Raw genomic sequence first — 19,317 nt, 5'->3', positions numbered from 1 at the left:
TAAAATTAAAAATATGTTAATGCTCTAAAAGAGTCTCAAATGAGTTTAAAAAAAATGCAAACCCAGCAGACTGCTTCTGAAGAGAATAATTGATCTCCTTCTAAGTAATGTGTATGGATATTTTGGAACAGAGAGTTATTAGATTTATAGCTATAGAATCCTTTTATTTTTGAATAATTCTTCTGAATAAAAAGTTAATAGCAAAGGATGTGAACTATGTGGTACATAATTTGTATGAAAATATGTATTAGACATAAGTGAGAGCTTGACAATGGCACTCAGCTTGAGGAATTCAGAATTGCAATTACTTCCTTTTTCCCTGTTCCTGTCTATCCTTAGTTTCCCTGGGGGGAAGGGTATGAGGATTATACCTTTAGTATGTTGTAGGTCAGGAGCTTGAGAGGAGAAGTAATAGGTAGCTACTTTTGCATCTCAGGCCCCTGATGCTTCTACTATAGCAACCAGAATCACCTGTATATAAAGGAAGAATATATAGTCTGCAGACTTCAGCTCTGTCATTTGGTTTGTCTAAGGGCTGGCATGTTTTACTGTCATGGTTAACTCTTACCTCATGGGATTCAGAAGATCATTTTTTTTGGGAAAAAAAATGCAAACACCATCAAAAAAAAAAAAACAACAACCACCAAAAAATCCTGCACCAGCTGATGATGAAATTTTACACCACCCTTTTCCTGTCCAAAATACAATGAAGTTTTTGAAAGTTCTATTTCATATTATTATCCAGGTCATTTCCTTAACTGAAGGAATTGTTTAATTTGGTGTTACTCAGGTGGAAGACTCCAATCTATATATGGCCCACTAGAAAACCTTGTCCTGATCACACCAGCATCCTAGATATCTGATAGCTTCTACAGATCTCGTTTTTGTAGTTTCTCAGGATGGAGCTATAGCATGTTGCTCTAACAACTGTTGGAGTTGTCTTGGATAGATCTTTTTTTTTTTTTTCTTCTTCTTCCCCCATCTTGCCAGTCAGGGAAAAAATACAGAAGTGTTTCTAGCAGTTTTTCCAAATGCATCCCTGTTGGTTGTTTACTCTGTGATCTCTTGGAAACCCAGTAAGACAGTTTAGATGTAAGAGTTGGATCTGATTTTTTTTAAATATCTTTTTTACTTCTCATGAGATCTGCTGTTACTTTCTTGTTATACAAGTCCCTTCATTATAATCTATAAACTGCTGTTACTGCTAGCAGTCATCATTTCTGAGACGTAAGAAAAAGAGAACTCTTGACTGAGGATGTATTTAACCTTCAGAAGGAAGGTTTTCACTTTCAAAATTGATTTTCAGGCAAATTTATCTCAGTTGTGTGTTAACTCTTGCATAGAGTGAGCTTGTGTATTGAGTCAAGCTGTGCTCAGTTGTTCTTAGATCTATGTGCAATTGATGATTTGCCATGGTTGCCATCAAATGGGTTTGTGAATTTAATATAGATAAAATTCTTACGATTCCTCTTGCATGTGAATTCTGATTAATCTTTGATAGCTTCTTCAGCAGAGGTTGTGGGTTTTGTTTTCTTGTTTGTTTTGTTTGGTTTTGAATTCAGTTATTTAAAGGAGAATGACTTCTCAGTGAGGACAGTATACTTCCTGTATCACATACTCATTTATTCATAGGATTATACCAGGTTTTTCTGGTTCTTAATTTTTGTCTATGTAAGAAGACTGTTCATCCTTCAGTGTTTGGATCACAAGGCCTTCTAGTTTTATAGAGTTTTATCTATTATCTTTTGTAGATAATAAACCAAAGTCTTTTATCTTGGGAAGCATACATGTATGCTTATTTGTCTCCTGGGGAGGGGAAAAAATACCATGGTGTAGTATGAAGCTATATATGCAATAAATGTGTAGCTGCTGGTTGCCAGCATTCAGGTAGGTTTCTCACCAGAACAGCCACGTAATTTTTTTGTGGATTTTCCCAGAGTACTACTGTTCGCATCCAGATTTGTGGTTATGGAAAACGTGGTGGAAATTTTTTCATCAGCTTTTCAAGTTAAAAAATAAACAAATACTGCTGTTTTTTTTTTTTCCTCCCCCAAAGCTAATGCAAACACAGATGAATATAAAGTTGATGTGAATAGGTCTGATGGGTCCAAAAATAAGGAAACTGGTTGACCAAAAAATGTAAATAGATATAATTGTACATGACGCTGTTCAAGTACTTGTACAGTTGTACTTGACATTGTTTGCAGTTAAGTGTTTGTATTTAAACTTAATTATGAGTGCGCACACACACACACACATATATATATATAAATATATACACACACACTAGAAGGCTAGTGCAAATATGGGACTCCAAATTGTTTGTATGATTGTCCCCTTAATGAAAAAGGGACTCTTGGATGTGAAACAGACTGAAAGGCACTAATGACTAGTGGAACTTGGTCTCCTGCAGTAAGATGTACTTGACGATCTTTGTTACGTGTAGGTAGTACGAGAATCACATGCTATATGCATTTTTTAATCTGGATTGGTTTTTTGACAGTTGAAGTTTTTATTTTGTTATTCAACCGTTCCTAATAATCTTAACACAAATCACATTTGCCTTCACAAGTGGATGGACATATTTTTTAGAAGTAGGACAAAGGGAAAATTGCTTATAATTAAATAATCTTTTCCAGATGAAGGGAATGAAACAGAGATTCAGCCACAACAAAACAGTCAGCTAATATGGAAACAAGGACGACAGCTGTTAAGACAGTAAGTATAGAGAGAAGAACTTGAATAATGAATACAAGGGAAAGTATCTGGTAATGAAATGTGATGATGGTGGTATTTGATTTTTCTGTTAGATTTTCTTTGACGAAAAGTTAGTGTGATGAAGTTCATTCAGCTTCTGCCCTACTTTTCCTAGGCTTTTGAAAAAAAATTAATGTTTCAGAACTTCAGGTGAGAAGCCTTGTCATCAGACAATCTCATTTGCTTTTACTGAGTATAATAAAACAATCTGTTTGGAGGTCATGACACTTTACAATTCTTTTTGCAATTACAAAATAAAACAATTCTTTTTGCAACTATGTAAAGTAATAATAACTTGGTTTGGAGAGGGATAACTTTTGTTTTAGTCTATGTGCAAAAAACACTAAGAAGTTTAGACTAGAAGCTTTCTAATTCTCAGTTCATCTTAACGGCACAAATATCTAATATAAATAAATTTTTGAATTTTGCTCATAATGAGTTATGCGGTTCCATGGTACTTGGTCATATTTCTGGTTGTTTTTTTTTGTTTGTTTGTTTTGCTTTTGCCTTAGTTACAGCACTTGGTTTAAATTGAAAAGATCTCTTCAAGGCCTGTCATCAAGGTCTCCTTATGTCTGTTTTTCCATGCATTAGCCTCATTCACTATGATGATAGCTAGATTCTGTGGCCTTCTAATCAGCTAGCAAAATTTTGATATCCAATTCTGTTTTTGTGTTACAGAAGATTAAATGAGAGGGGAGGGAGACGGTAAGGACAGTCTGGACTTTAATAGAAAGGACCTATTTCCAAGCAGTTATACAAAAATTAAATTGTCCAGTTTGTCAGTTGGATGGCTTTTACTTCCTTTTCTTTTTCGAGAACCCATATATTTGCATGTAAGTTGAATAAATGTAAATAAAGTAGTATTGCCTTGGATCAGTGATTTGAAGGCAAGTCATTCCCTCCCAGTGTAATTCATGAGTAAGTTACACACTGCTGAATAAAAAAGTTGTATTACTGACAGACTCTGTTTTGCATAGATGACTCGTTTGATTTTGATACAGTCATCAGTCAGTATTTCGCTGCAAATATGTTTATGTAGAGAATATCGTTAAATAATCGGATGAGGATGTTCTTGCTAGGAAAGTGCATATCCTTGTTTTGTGACAGCTTTTATTGTGAACTAGTATTTCTACTCTTCAGGGTTATCCAGAATATTGATCATTTAATCTGTTCGGTGTTTCTGAGAAGATAGTAACTTTCTTTTTCTAGAGGAAGGGACAGAGACCAGTTATTTGGTCTTCCAGATGCATTACTGTATGCAAAGGTACAACTGCATATTGATGAAAGAGCCAATTTTAGACCTTAAGGTTTTCATACAAGCAAAACCAACCCAAATATGCGAGACAAATTAATAGTTTGCAGATTCTGAAGAATGAGAAAATGGCAAGGCAAAGATTTTATCAAACATAGTACGTTACAAATAACAGGTTTTAGTAGTAGCTATAGCTACAGAATTTGGTTTTATTCCCTCTGTTTTCTAGGCTTCTAGTAATGCCTGGGGAAGGAACATATCTGACACGTCTTGCAAGGCTTCATGTGTGTTTTCCATGTGTTGAAGAATAAAATGGCTATATTGTACATGCAACTGTGGCAATTTTTATAAGCCAGTTGTAAATATTTTAATTGAAAGTGCTTTTCCACCCATTTTAGTAAATGAATGAATAACGTATTGTATAACCTCTGACTGCTAGGCTCTTTGATTATTTCCCCCTTCCCCCCCCGCCTCAGTGACTGTAGAGGCTGGTACTGCAAGAGGCGATCCCTCTGCAGCTGGTACAGGATGATTTATAAGCATGTTTCGTTAGCACAGCACCATACTTTGCTAAGCTATGGGGTTGAAGATGAGTTTAGGGAGAAGTTTTCATTTACTGTTTTGAGTAAGATATGCGTGAAAAATTAGCATGAGTTCTGTCCTACAGGTATCTGCAAGAAGTGGGCTACACCGACACGATATTGGATGTGAAGTCAAAACAAGTACGAGCTTTACTGGGACTTTCAAGTGATGCTTCAGAGAAGGAAAACAGAAATCAAGAACCAATGGTAAATGGTACAGAGGGCCAGATTAAAGAAAACACAATGATTGGGTGAGTATCACGAAAATGTTCTCTTTCTGCATAAATGTGATTAATGGTGTAGAACAGATTTTTGTTTACTGAGATTTTGAGCCTTTTTTCTAATTGGACATTAGCGTAATTTTAACTACTTTTATTACATAAAGCAGTAAGTACGGGAACAACTTTTAAGATATGCAGCTTTAAAAGCAGCATGTTTGTTTTTTTTTTTACCAGTTGCATGGCAGCACAAAGGCAAATCGAGACATTTGATATGTGATTAGAGGTCAATATTGTTTCAAGTTAACAGCTTATTTGGATTGTTGGAAACTTAAAATATCTTACAGGCTTTGTTTTTTCTGGTGCATGCTGACTTTGACGTGATAATCAATATGAGATACAGGATTTTTTTTTGGTCGGATCTGAAAAGCAGATTCTCATATTGTATTCTGATTTCTGTAAATCCATGGTTTTCCCTGAGTGGATATACATGTGCAAATGTGAAGTGTAAGATACTCATTTATCTTTTTATCTTTTTTTAATATTTCGTAACATTGTGAGAAGTCAGTAAAGGAGTGTAAAAACTTGTTGTCCTTGCATTTGTTTTTAAGTGATGCTGAAAACATAAAAGCCTTTATTCCATTTTCTTGCATTTTCTATGCAAAGAGGTTTTTGTTTTCAAAAAAGTCAAAGAAAACCAAAACTTAACTGTAGAGGCATTAGGAAAGCAATCTGTTCTTGTTTAAAGTACCGTAGCTACAAAACTTAAGGAAAATGATGCAGAATTGTTTGTCTGAACAATACATGAGGTTACTATTCCAGCGGTTTGTGCTGTCATCAACAAGCACAGCTTTTCTTGAAGATTCTGCTTCTTTTTTCATTTTCTGTGCTAATGTGGCAAAATTCAAGACCACCTTATTTTAAGGTCTAATACTGTCAATATGTCACATTCTGTCTTTTAAAAAGCATTTGTGTAAAATTTCATTGGACCCAGCAGATAGCTCTTGCAACTTCAGGCCAACGAGTTTTGTGAGGGCAGGAGTTTGTTGTTATGTAATTAAATTTTATGCTGTGAGGTGGAAAATCTGAGTGTATGAGAAAACTCACAAGCTGCTGAAATACATTGTGCTGCTACACAGTTGACAAGCCATGTCATCTATGTGCGACAGCTTTGTTTTTGAAGAACGGGGAGTGCTTGATAGATGACAACAATTTTAGTTTGGTTTCTGGTGAAGGAGTTGCTTCTTTTCAGGGTAATGGGTAAACCGAGCTCCCCTTCTTATACTTGAAAGTTTATTGAAATCTGTTTTCTCTTCAAAACAGATGGGTATTTATAATAAGGTAATTATTTGATAGAGGAAATGGTTGGACAGTGGTTTTTAATATAGCAATTAATAATGCAGTTGTGTTTCTTTCCTATGTATTTCCTTTCTGGATAGGTTTATTTTAGGTCTATCAGTTTTAACACTTGTAGTATACCCTCTAGCTGTGGATACTCACTGATGCAGGAAAAACATGTTTTCAAGTTCAAGGCTGTTTAGGTGTGCACAGTCGAAGAAACTGCTTTCATCTCACTTGTAAAGCATAAGGTGGAAGACTGTATGAGAAGGATTAGGGGAGCATTTTGATGTATGATGTGAGACTCGACTCCAGGGTTTTCCAGTGGAAGACTCTTCAAGTGATCTTGTCCAATGAAGCCGTGTCAGTCTTCATGGGTCATTTTGAATTTGTGGGTTTCAGCTGACATCTTTCTTACTGAAAGGAAAAAGTTGAGATTTTACCAAAATCCCTTGGTGAATCTCAGTATAAGGCTAGCTCTCAATGCTGCAATTCTTCTGGGTATTTCAAGTGTGCTTTCTGAACATCTCTTTTAATTTTCCATGCAGGAGGTGTTCGTGACTTTCTTCCTGACCGAGACTGTCTGTTACTTAACTGCTATCTCATCTTGTGCTATTAGATTCTGTAATATGTTATACTTCACTCTTCCTGTGGTGTGTGACACTGTTATTCTCTTCCCAGCTGCATTGTCACTTGCCTCAAAAATTTCAAAATGCAGCTTTATGGCAGATTGGAAATCTGAAAGGAGATGAGGTGTTGCTCTCAGCTCATACTTACCCATTACCAGCCTCTTTTATTATCAGCATTCCTTTAAAATATACAAACCAGTTTATTTCTGAAGAGGATTGGTATTGAATAGGTCACTGAGATCTATAAGGCATGCAGTTCTTGTACCTGATCCCAACTGGAATTCTTAATGAGCCTTCAAAAACTTGGTTCAACATTTTTCTATCCGTTTACCAGACCTGGGAAAAAATGAGGTGGCTCATCTTCGTTCTGGCTCACAGTTGAGGTACGAGCACTCTAAAGCAACTTCACTGCTAGGCTATGTAACAGGATGGAGAAAAGATTGACAGTTCTTTTAGAAGCTTCTTGTTATTCCTGGTGCACAGGAAAAGTGAGAAGAGGATTGGGGTCACAATGAGCCTGTAAAGTTGGAAGGAGTGCAGCGAACAAGTGCCATGTCGTAGTGGTAGAAGAGGAAAAAGTTACACTGAGAGATCAGAAGACCAAGGGAAAAAAAGAACAAACACAAAACCTTAACGCAACCCCTAAAAGTAGAAGGCCATGCGTGTGTTTGCCAGGACCACAGGACATTGGGACAGTTGCAAAGTAAAATGCAGATGGAAGATAGGCAGTGGCTGTATGGGTACAGTGAAATACTTCATGGGAGAAAGCTTTCCTGTCACCACAGAACACAGAAGGCTGTAAACTACTGAAGTCAATGGAGTTTGGCAAATTTTGTGGTTAAAAACTTTTAATGGACATTGATATCAAATACCTGCTAGCAAGTCTGAGGCTAAGGGTCAACCTGAAGATGTTTGAGTTGTCTTTGAAGAACAGAGTGCTGGAAAAAATGTAATGCATGAAAATTAATCTGGTCTAACAAGAAATATCTGTGTCAAAGCAATAAAATACAGCTCACAGAACATTGCTGACTTGTTTGGTCTTGGAAGAAAAGGGTTTGTGAACTCAGCTAAGAATGCAGATTTTTAAGTCTGATTTTTTTAAAAAAATTGTTTACATGGGAGGAAGAATGTGAGAAGCAGAGTACAGGGAATGAAGAAAGAGTTTGTGGATGAGAAACAAAGACAAATCAGTAAGACTTTGGAAAAAGCGTGGGTGAATGTGATGAAGATAATGTACTGTAGAAAGGAAAAGAGCACAATGAAGAACGGAAGAAAAAATTGATATAGTAATATGTTACACGAACAGGAAAATGGGATATAGTAATATGTTACACGAACAGGAAAATGGGAGACACATTAGATGTAAATGTTCTTGAAGATTTCTCCATATAGCAGCGTAAGTTGCAGAAAGAACAGATTGGCTAAACGGCTTTCTGTGCAACTGAACGTTCATTTGATAAAGTCCATAGAAAGTAAAAAATGTTTGATGTTTTCATGCTGCCATATGGTTACCACTTTGGGGGAAGGAGAGGAGATAACAGAAACGAGGAAACAAACTTTCCTTTATGTCACGACTGTCATTTATTGGTAATCAACCAATACTTTCTCGGTGAAATGAAAGTAGTGGAGAACAAGACACAGATCTGTACTGAAAGAAATTCCAACTGAAGAATGAGAGAGACTTGCTTCTCTACACTGCTACACTGTCAGATTATAGTGTGTTTTTTTCATAAGCCCTCCGAGGTATGCATGGTGTTTGCTGCTGTTGCTCAGCCTCCTTCAGGAATATCTCTGATCTACTGCTGTACTTCTGACAATTAGATGCACCGATGCACCCACAGTTTACTTTTTTTTTTTTTTTTTTTTTTTTTTTAAACGTCTTTGACTGCTGAAAGGGTAAGCCCTGGTGTTTTTCCTTTGGCTCCAGGGATGTGTGAAATGTATACTCAATGGTGGGTAGGGAGGATACTCCTCTTGCTCTCAACTCACCACTTCTACGAATTTTCATGAGTCAAGTCTGTTATACCAGAACTTGTGTACCTATGTCAACAGCCAGAGTTCAGACACTCAGTGACTCAGTGCTCTCAAATCAACAGTAAGCTGAGCCTTTTTATGGCAGAGGCTTTTGAGAATGTTTGGAGTATAACATGGGTGCTGTTTACTTCAGTATGGTTAAGCTTACAGTAGTTACTGCAGTGAAAATACTTAGGAAAATAATCTTGATTTACAGTAGACAATATGTAACTTGAATTCTGTTAATTTTAATTTATTTATTTTAATTGCCATCTGGTCATACCCCTGAGCTTAATGTTGAGTATCTTAAAGTGTTGGGGCTACATTAGAGAACTATTCCCACCTCTTTTTTTCTTCTTTTGGTATAATGATGAAATAATTGCTGTTGTCTGAAAGTCTTTTAAACCCTTTTCAATTTCTCTTATTGTTAAGTGAAGTAGCCTCAGTCTGCGTGTGTACTAGCTGCTGCATCTGTGGGCAAATATTTGTATTCTTACATTACCTATTTATTTGCTAACATACAGATCCTCATGAAAACTTTAGCACTCAAGACATCATGTGGATTTTGAATGCACCCTGGAAGATTTTGGTTCCATAAATGAAATGTTGTTATGATAACCTGAGATAGATATAGTCCTGTTTCCACTTATTTCATGGAATTTAAAAGGGCATCTGTTTTCAGTTTCTTCAAATCAGCTCACTTGCATTACAAAAGATAAGTACCACTTGGCATGATTGGACTCAAAAATAATTACTAAAATAATAACTTCATAATAATGGTTGAAATTCTTAACACCTGAAGTGAGAGGAATGGGTGCTTTCCCTCCAGCAAACTGAGATATAAAGGAAAGCTGCCTGCAAGCATCACATGTAACCTTGAAAACTTGAGAGTATTTAAGTATCTTTAGTTCACTTATTACCTCATTTTTAATAGCTTTATCTTGTTGACTGAAACCTAAACAGTCAGATTAGTTTACCTTCTTGAAGGTGTGTGTTTGACTACTGCTTGATATGAATGGAAGCAAATATAATGAAGGAATAGAACTGGAAAGAAACAAAGGTATACCAAACATAAGCTTGTATATATGTACATGTGCATGTGTGTATATATAAGAATGATATAGATAAATTATCTGAATTTTTGTTAAGAGTTAGAGAATTAGAGCTATATTTAAATATTCAATGGAAACTTTCAAGTGAAGGATTCAGGCTTATTTCTCTCTGAAACTGATCTGTTCTTTTTTGAACTTAATTGAACTGCATATGGCTTCTGCTGCCTATGCTTTGCTGGAGCAAAAAGGCATCATAGTAACACATCTGAGAGCAGATCCAAAGACCTTTTCAAAGATTAAGATTAAACATTTTGAAGATCTTATATTTCTAATGTACAACAAATCATTCCATCTGAGGCTTCAGGAAGTAAATATCTTTCTGTACCAGAAGGCGTTGAATAACTCTTGCATCTCTAAATCCTATTAACACTGACACACGTAATGAAATTGCTGCTTATTGGCTGATGACTGTTGTGTGTTAACTCGCTTATAAAATGGTTTATTTGGGAAAAGATCTTTGCATTTAACTACCTGAGGTAACACCTGTCATTAAAAAAAAAAAAAAATCAAAATAGTATACCAGGAAGAAATACTGAATAATATATATATATCCAAAATCAATTTGCCTTCTTCCCTTTACTGATGGTTTTTCCCCATTTTTCCCATTCGTACTTGCCCCCATCTTGCAGTGACCTAACAGGCATTTCAGAGATACCTGGTTTAGGCCAGACCTAGACAATTTCAACAGGTGCATCGAAGCAGGAAAAGTGATTAGATAAATTAGGGATTTGTCTGTAGAAAATAGTACCAATGATGACTCTTTTCATTTCATTGGCACAGATCTATGGCACAAGGGTCTGAAAGATGCGTCTTGGAAATGTCACATAAGAGTCAAGGCACAGAAGGAACGGGGAGAAAGAGACAAGGAAGTCATGTAGGGTGAGAAAGAGAAGCAAGGAGAAGGGAGATGAATGGAGAAGTAACTTTAAAAATGTTACTTCAGCTCTTCTGACATTGACTTTTTTTGTATCCTTACATTTTAGAAAGCTTGTTTATTTGACATCGTATAGTTGCCTGACTAGATTTGGCAAGATAAGCAGCCTTTCCTTTATTAGTGGCATTCCTGCATAATTCCAATTTGCATCCAAACCATTTTGTAAGTGTTGCTTACCAGCTGTAGTACATATTGCACTGGTTCTTGCATTGTGTGGTGTGAATTCCTAAAAAGTTTCAAAGGTTACAACAGACTGTCTAGCCTGTCCAGTGTTCCTTGCGTGTAAATTTTGATGATAAATATTCTGCACTTTATTCGTTTGATTTTTTTTTTCCATGCTGTATTATGAAAGATTTTGAACCGTATTGAAGATTTCTAAGACTGTTTGGTAAAGGCAGTTGTCATAGGAAGGAAAGCATTTCAATTTGCATGCCGTTATGTACTCTGTCCGGTTTGAAAGGACTCAATTAGCTGTGTTGAAAAGATTGTATTAGAACACAAAATAACTGAATTCTGTGGGAAATTAATAAAAATGCTGACCTTGTGCTAGCACGTTTTGACAGTGGGAGGAAACTGAGCCAACAAAAATGGTTAAAGAAAGGGTGTTTCAGAACTGCTCTTCAAATGCTGGGCCACGACAGGCTTTTTCCTGTACAGGCCCCCAGAAACATTTCCCAGCCTGAGCTGATCCTGTGTTTATTTAACTTTATACTGCGGTGTTCCTTCCTGCTTCTGAGTTTGTCAATAAATCTGTTTTTATTTAAGACATTTTGTGTATGTCCTGGAATAAAAAACAAGCAACCCCCAACCCACCAAACCTCCCTCTCCTTTTTTTGCCGGGGACTGAGGCAGGTAATGGCTTTGTGGCAGGGCAACTCGTGGGAGGAGTTTGTGGCAGCTTTCCTGGACATGACCACGGAAAGTCCCAGAGTTGCTATCAGGAAAGGAAAAGGTAACAGCAGAAATACTGAGGGTGTTGGTTACAATAAAAATACAGGGCTATAATTGACTTGTGATGTGAAACGTCTGGGTCATGCTAGAAGCAGGAAAGCTATCCATCAATGCGCTGTGTTATTGCCACATAAACTTCATTTTTTCTATAGGTTATGGTTTCTCCTTTTCATTCAGTAAAAGCAAATCTAAACCAGGATTTCTGTTAACATCCTGAATATTAAATGTTGAAAGCCAGTTCAACACTACACATATTGTTAGGCTGCTAATGTCAGGGCCAACTGGATTTTACAGAAAATACTTGTCTTGAGCCTTGTGACTGTAGGGCAGAAAGCAAAGAGTTGGCTGCATGGGCTGCTGAGGCCCATTGGGGTCCCAGCGTACTTTAAATAGTACATGTGGAGTATCAAACACTGTATTTCTTTGATTTCATGGGAAGAGGTTATTATTATTATTTTTAGTCTTAAAGGGAACAAGGAGTTAAGACAAATCTGAATAATTGAACAGCCTGTATAAAATACAAGTTAGAATGAGATTCTCAGGGTGGTCACAGCTGCAGAAAATTCTGGCAACTTCTCCCAGGAGAGAAAAATATTCATGGGATTTCAGGTTGGTATTGCTTTAAGGGAGGTAAGTAATTAAGTTACCAACCCATTTATAACAAGAATTCTGTTCTTTTAAACAGGAAAAAAAAAAAAAAGTGTCTTGTCTTTGGGGATCAGAAGTTCCCTGTGTCAAGAATAATCAGCGTGCTGTCCATCTGTTAGTAGGAAGATGGAAATCCCAGCAGCATTAATGTACCTGTATTTTACTTCCTGACTGTGCTTGTTACACTCATGACAAACAGTCCTGCCGTGCTTATGATGCACAGACATGAGTTGCAGGTGCTGTCTGCCCAAAGGTTTCCCTGGCTTGTTGGATATGGCTACAGGAGAGGAGGATGTAATGCACAGGCAGAGCTATCAAGTGCCTGATAGAGAACGTTATGTTGACTAACAGATTTTTAGGTTTGGTTAGGAAGTGGTAAACAAACTGGGATGAAACCCTTGAGAAAAGGAAGCCGAGGGTGGAGTCCAGGAGAAAACCGTGCAGGGGTGGTTTTACAGAGTACGGTTGAGGTACAAGTGGTGGAAGAGAGATTGAGAACCACTGAGGAGCACAGAGTTGAGAAAGGCTCTGCCAAAATTACGTTGTTCGATGCTTTGTGCTTTGGCAGCTGTTGTCACTGCTCCTGCTGTCTGCCTTGTTCTTCCCCAGCGGTGTTTCTTCAGACAGCGTGGCTGGGGAAGAAGGAAAAAGCACCACTTGAAAAATGACCTTTTCCCCTACATGTGTTTTGATCACGGACAGTCCAGTGAAGAGAAATTGTCCTTTCTGAGGTCTTTTTGTTTTTTTAGTCTCCCTGTATTTGTAGCAGCTCCTGAATCTTGCCACGCTCTTGCCTCATTCATACTTATACCATGACAGTTCACAGGACAGTCCTTGCCCATGGATCTCCAGTACGATTGTTGTCACTCCTCAATGCTTTTTTGTCCAAGTGTTACAGACTACAAGAGCCCTGGAAATGTTGAGCTGTGTTTCTTTTTCTAAAACAGAATTTAAAGGAGTTCATTGTACTATACTATCTCAGAATGTATTTTTGCCACTTCTGCTTTTTCCTGTTGCTTTGTGAATGACCCCATAACAGAAACAAAAACTTAACAGATGAAGAAAAATGAAACAAACAAGCTTCAAATTGCCATCAAATTATGTAATACAAATTAGCTAAGTCCAGGTATTTTCTTCTGAGTATTTTACAGTATTAAGTGTTCATGTTGACAGTAATATCTAAAGTCATGCGTTTGTTATGTTTATGTATTGCTAAAGGATGAAGAATGCCATAGATTCGAGTCACTGTTAACTAGGCTGTTAAAATTTATAAGGGTACAATATAGCCAATCAAACTGTCTGTGAGCTTGAAGCTTCTTTTCTGGGTAGAATCTTTAAATAGCTTAAATATTCTGACACTGTTTTCTTTCCTTTTTTTTTTTTTTCTTCATAGTTGTTGTTCTTTTGAAGTCTCTTGGAAGTTTTTCCCTAGAGCAAATAATCTTCTGTGGTACTATGCTGACTTTGTACATTTTACTACTGTGCAGAAGTTTTGGAGTGTATGATTAGCTTCTGTGTTTTCTAGTGCATCAGGTGCTTTTTTTTTTTGCCTGTATCAATGGAGATACACTGTGAAGTATCTATCCTGCGTACTAAAGGATGTAATAATTAATAAGATAGTTGCGTGCAGAACAGTTACTTCAGAAGAGATAAATCTCTCTTGGTGGTCACTTTGAACTTTACTGTAAGATCAAATCAGTAGAGAAACTAATCTAGGTATGAATTACTACAAATTCTTGTGTCTGTAGAAGGATATTTGGCATGCAGTAACAAGTTCTGTCAATTAAAAATTTTCTATTCTATATTTGGTAGTAGTTCATACATTGCTGTTTACTGTTGTATGCCTGACAGTTGTTAATATGAGACCACAATGTTTGTATATGGCAGAATGAACAGGAAAAAAGTAGGAATGCAGTTTTGGTTGTACATTTTAGTCTACTGAAAATTAACAAGGACACACACTATTTCCTAAAAATCAAGAAGTTAGTCAAGTGAAGCACATTACATTTCTGCATTGGAAACAGCAAAATGACAGCCCCGTAAGATTTTTTTGAAACTGTATATTACTGCTAGAGATACATGAGGTGCTATAATTTGCCAATATAGTAGTTAATTAAGGAAAAAGAACAATGTTATACAGTGCTTTCAGGTTTGTTATAGAAACAAGAGGGACAAAATAGTGCAAGAAGCGAGGTAAATTGGAAGCATGTTTGAGATTGTTCTCATCTAAGATGGATAAGAGAAGTGAAAGGAATATATTCTGTAAAGCCAGTGACCGTGAAAACGTCAGTGGTGCCGTGGTGTATTATGCTGCTGTGTATGTGGAATTTCTAGTGTCAAGTGAAATCCTTATAGGTATTTTCAGTCCATGAAAAGAAGGGTGGGATGGCAAACTGTCTTAAGATGCCAGCATACTGAGGCTATGATGAAGCCACTTCTGCTATTGTTTGTCATTTATGCATAGAAATAATTGAGCTGAGACTGAATAAAGAAGGAAGTATTCTGTTTATCATGCTGTGTTACACGTGAGAGCTTTTGCCCTTGAACGTTTCCTGTAATAAGCCTTTGCAAAGTGTTACGAAGAAACACTGGAATAAGTGAGTGATGGACAGATAATCAGGTGTTACACTGCAGGGAGTTTACAAGGCCTTACTACTGTAGGCTTGTAAATTGATTGAACCTTTTGAAATGGGTCATAGCAGGAGCAATGTGTAGCTTTAGCAAGGCACTTGCTGGCAGAAAGGATGACAGTACAAGATAATTTAGAACTACAGTTCTGAAATGAGAGGGAGAGACTGCTGTGGTTTCAGTGGTTTTGAAAATCAAGATGGCGTGCGTGTAGTGATGAATTATGCAGCACAGACTACTGATTAAAGGTAAGAAAACAACAATAAAGTTTGTTTCCTTTACTGTTGTAAAGTCATATAAAGAATTTGAAAGGTTTTACTGGAAGCAATCACTAACTGAATAAATTTTTTCCACACTTTCTTTATTTTTGAAATATTGACAGAGAAGTACATCTTCTGCATAGAAAACATGGTACCTGTTGTAAATTCTGGGATTGCTTTACATTCATCTGAGTTTTCTTTAATAATGGTTATAGTCCGGCTTCTTGGATTCTTCCTCTTCTGTTGTTAATATGATGACCCTTGTAGTTCCTGTTTGAGACACACTTCCTGAGTTTGTGCCAATGCTGGCAGTCATAATTTTACCCAATCTTCATCCCTTTCCTTGTTTGTTTAATGTTAACATCTATGTGACTGTTACTTAGTCATCAGCAATATTTTTCCATTATATTGTTTTATAGTGGCAAATTTAGGTTGTCTAAAAAGTTAATGGATGATAGATCTAGAGTTTGATGTTTCCCACAATGTGGAGAATATCAGATAGCAGCAGCAGCAAAATTGTCCTGTACCTTGAGGTACAAGTGAGAGGTCAACTTTGTAGGTGTAACTCATATCCTGGTTGCTGCGGCTTTCAGTGAAGATGTATCAGTATTGGCTTTGGGGCATGTACCAAATGGAGAGTGCTTGAAAATGCTTTTAAAATAACAATAAAAAACCTGAAGTGCCTGTCCTGGTAATTGCAGCTGGATGAGGAATAATTGTTGGTTGTAATAACATGGATTTATGGATAAGATTTAGCTTTTTAACCCTCAGTTTTACCTGTAATAGTCCATTTTTACCTGTAGGCTTATTTTAATTTCAAGTATTGTTAGACACCATAAAACAGAACAGACTTCTTTATGTTTTATTTTGACTCATGGTGTTGGTGATTGTTGTTGTTGTTTAGGAAGCCAGAATTGACTGACTCTGCCTCTCTGCTAGAGACCTTCAAGTTCCTTGAAAATGCAGCTGCAGACTTTAGTGATGAAGAAGACGAGGAAGATATTGAAGGAAGAGAGAAAACAATCATTGATACCGCAACAGTGAGTGGAAAAAATAATTGAAAAAGTTACGAAGAACAGAAAAAGTGAGATTAATGAGATGCCTATATGCAAAGTATATGACTGTGTATGTACACGTGCAAATCATTAATGCATCTTTATGATGGTCTGTCCAAGCATGTGTGCATAAGAGGAATTATATATGCATTTCAGAGTTCGTTAAGCTTTGTTACCTATATTACTTTCAGTTTAGAGTGACAAATGATGAATTGTCTTCCAACTATTCTGTACTGCCTAGTATTTTTTATATATGTTGGATACAGTTTTTAAGGTACTACATGTGCTTTCTTACATTTTTCAGCTTACATTGAAGGTATTGTTTGTAATGTTGCAAGTCAAACATGCATTGTTTCTGAATATTTATATAAATGCATTTAATACTTGAAGTGACTTGTATAAATTTCCCCTTGTAGGGGTACAGAACTGAAATACTACCTCTTCTTTTAAGTAAGTGGTGGAAGGAAGAAGAAGGAGTATAAGTGGAAAATTTTTGTATATAGTTAATAAACTTTGTGAATTCAGTCAAATGCCTAAACCCTCCCGATGTATACTTTGCAATGTAATTTAGTCAAATGATCACATTATATAGATACATATAACCAATACTCAATCCTCTTCTTTTCAGAATTAATATTGATTCATTGAGTTGTTTTTCCTAACAATTGAAACAGATATGAGTTTTGATGGACGTGATCATTTTTATGAACAATTTTAAGAACGAACACGTAAAAAAACAACCGCATTGGTTGTAAAGGATCTCTATAAATTTGTTCCTGTCACTGATGAACTGTGAACTAATGTCATAGACTCATCTGTAAAATCATCTGTAATACAGTATGTTCAGTAAGCTTGCCGAAGTAATGAAGCTTGATGTTGAGTATTGTTTCGGGTTTCAAAATTGGTTAATTTAATTTAGAGGAAACATTTATCTTCATGCACTATGAGATGTTAGCCTATCTACTGAAGTCTTCTGAGACTGACTGTTAGCAAGATGTCAAAATACCATGATGAATGTATTTTTTCTGGAGGGAGGAAATCTTTTGCTACAGATTTCAAAATTATCAGTTCACCTGTTAGTTAACTAACTTTAAGGCAGCTAGTCTATTTTGATTATTGAGGGAAAAGTACATTTGTTTAAAAAATAATAATAAAAAAGCATACTGTGCTGTGAGGTCCTTCATTGAAACATGTATTTCTTTTTCCAGTTACCAAATTTGTATTAAAATTGGTGAGGGAAATACAGCTTCAACTTTGAAGTATTGTGTGTAAATAATAGTAATATCTTAGGAAATAATCAGGATAGAATGGCTTTTGTCAAATCAAAGCAAATTAGCTCTTGGCAATTTTTTTTCTAGACTCATATTTTGGTCAGTAATTAGAGTGGTTTCAGAGGTGAGAGTTAAAAAGGCTGTTTTCAGAGTAGCAGAGCCAGTTTGGCTTTGCTATCCTTTCTATCCTTTGCTATCCTGTGTGGTTTGCTTGTTTCTTTTTACCTCTATTAAAAATGAGTTTGTATTTTCCTGGTATTAAAAACAGTAGTAGTCATCTAGCTCACTGTAGATTTATTACCAAGTGAATATTGGTGGTAACTTGAAAAAAGTCTACAAGCAATTATGATTATGACACAGAAATCAGAATGAAAGTTCTCTGTTAATTCCAGAATTCCCATTAATGTATACTTTCTTGCTGCTTTTTCAATTTCCTGTTAGGATTTTGCATGGAAGACAAGACATTGCTGATGTACGTTAGGTATAATATAAAGTGCATGTAATTTAATTCAGCTTTTGCTTTCCTTCCTCACCTTTTAGATTGTAAGGAAAAGAGTGCTGTCTGACAGTTGTGAAGACAGGGATACAGAAGAAGCTTTGAAAGAGTTTGACTTCTTGGTTACCTCAGATGAAGGTGATGGGGAATCAAGAAGTTCAGGAGATGGAACAGACTGGGGTAAGGAAATATAATGGAATGTACCAGGAGAAAAAAAATGTTCTAAGAATGTATTGTGATGGATTTATTTTGATCTCTGTCATGATTGGAGCACCTTCTGAGTATTGCTATGGTAAATTTTATGTTGACAGACAGATCCTCATAATGTAGCATTCTCATTTTTCTTTATAGTGCTTTTAGGTAAGGATTCTTGGAAGTGTATGCTTCTGGTCATTTTATCTTTTTTTTTTTTTTTTTTTTTTTTTTTTTTTTTAATAGTGGGGCAGATAGAATTTTAATTTTATGAGTGGGATTGCAATGTATTTGTTCCAGTGGCCAGTCCTAATGAAAGGACTCTGATAAAGATGTATTTTATAATTCCAAACATGAAAGGTATTTCATCTTCTTTTGCTTTCTCCCGCTTTGATGTAGCAAGTACCGTGAGTCATAAAGTCTGAATTAGTTGTACTTTAACTGTGTCCTAGCAATTTGGGCAATATTATCTATTCTGTTGCTCAAATGTTCTTTTATAAGCTATTAAATTATATGTCTTCAAGCCCCTAGTCATAAAGCGAAATTTCACAAACTAGTCTCTTTGTCCTTGAAGGTCATGTCCTGCAGATGCCAGGATTCACTTTACCTTGACATAAATATTCTACATAAACCCACTTCACAGGGAAGGGAAGAAAGAAGAGAACTGATTAAGTATTTTGATGGGGAGTTGTTTCCTCATTAAGCTTCAGCATAAAGTTTTACACGTTAGTGGGGACAGATAACTATGGAAGATGAATGGGAAATAATTGAGCTTTATAATGGAACTGAAACCTTGACAGAAATCAGTCACATGAGCCAACAGCTCTAGATGTTATATTTCACTGAAGTTACCAGCTCATAGTTAGACTCCAAATTATTGTTCAATTGGTGCATCCTCTTTCCTGAGAGGATGTGTCTCAATATTTTTAGATAGACCAGTCGGTATTCTCTTCTCCAATCAAATTTAGAAATGTTGATC

At 36.2% G+C, this 19,317-nt stretch overlaps 1 protein-coding gene across 4 annotated transcripts in view; it reads left to right on the top strand.

Moving 5' to 3' along the window:
• STRN (striatin) overlaps nucleotides 1-19,317 on the top strand; it is a 67,725-nt gene that overhangs the window by 19,291 nt on the left and 29,117 nt on the right. For all 4 annotated transcript variants that reach the window (XM_082757377.1, XM_082757376.1, XM_082757375.1 and 1 more), the window contains exons 4-7: nucleotides 2,640-2,718; nucleotides 4,680-4,844; nucleotides 16,229-16,364; nucleotides 18,191-18,326. In XM_082757377.1, coding sequence (XP_082613503.1) covers nucleotides 2,640-2,718; nucleotides 4,680-4,844; nucleotides 16,229-16,364; nucleotides 18,191-18,326 — 516 coding nt within the window. The remainder of the gene's footprint in view (nucleotides 1-2,639; nucleotides 2,719-4,679; nucleotides 4,845-16,228; nucleotides 16,365-18,190; nucleotides 18,327-19,317) is intronic.

This window comes from Aythya marila (assembly GCF_965140915.1).
Source record: "Aythya marila genome assembly, chromosome: 3".
Taxonomy (NCBI): Eukaryota; Metazoa; Chordata; class Aves; order Anseriformes; family Anatidae; genus Aythya; species Aythya marila.
Note: the sequence above shows the minus strand (reverse complement) of the source record. Positions and strands in the feature narration are given on the sequence as shown.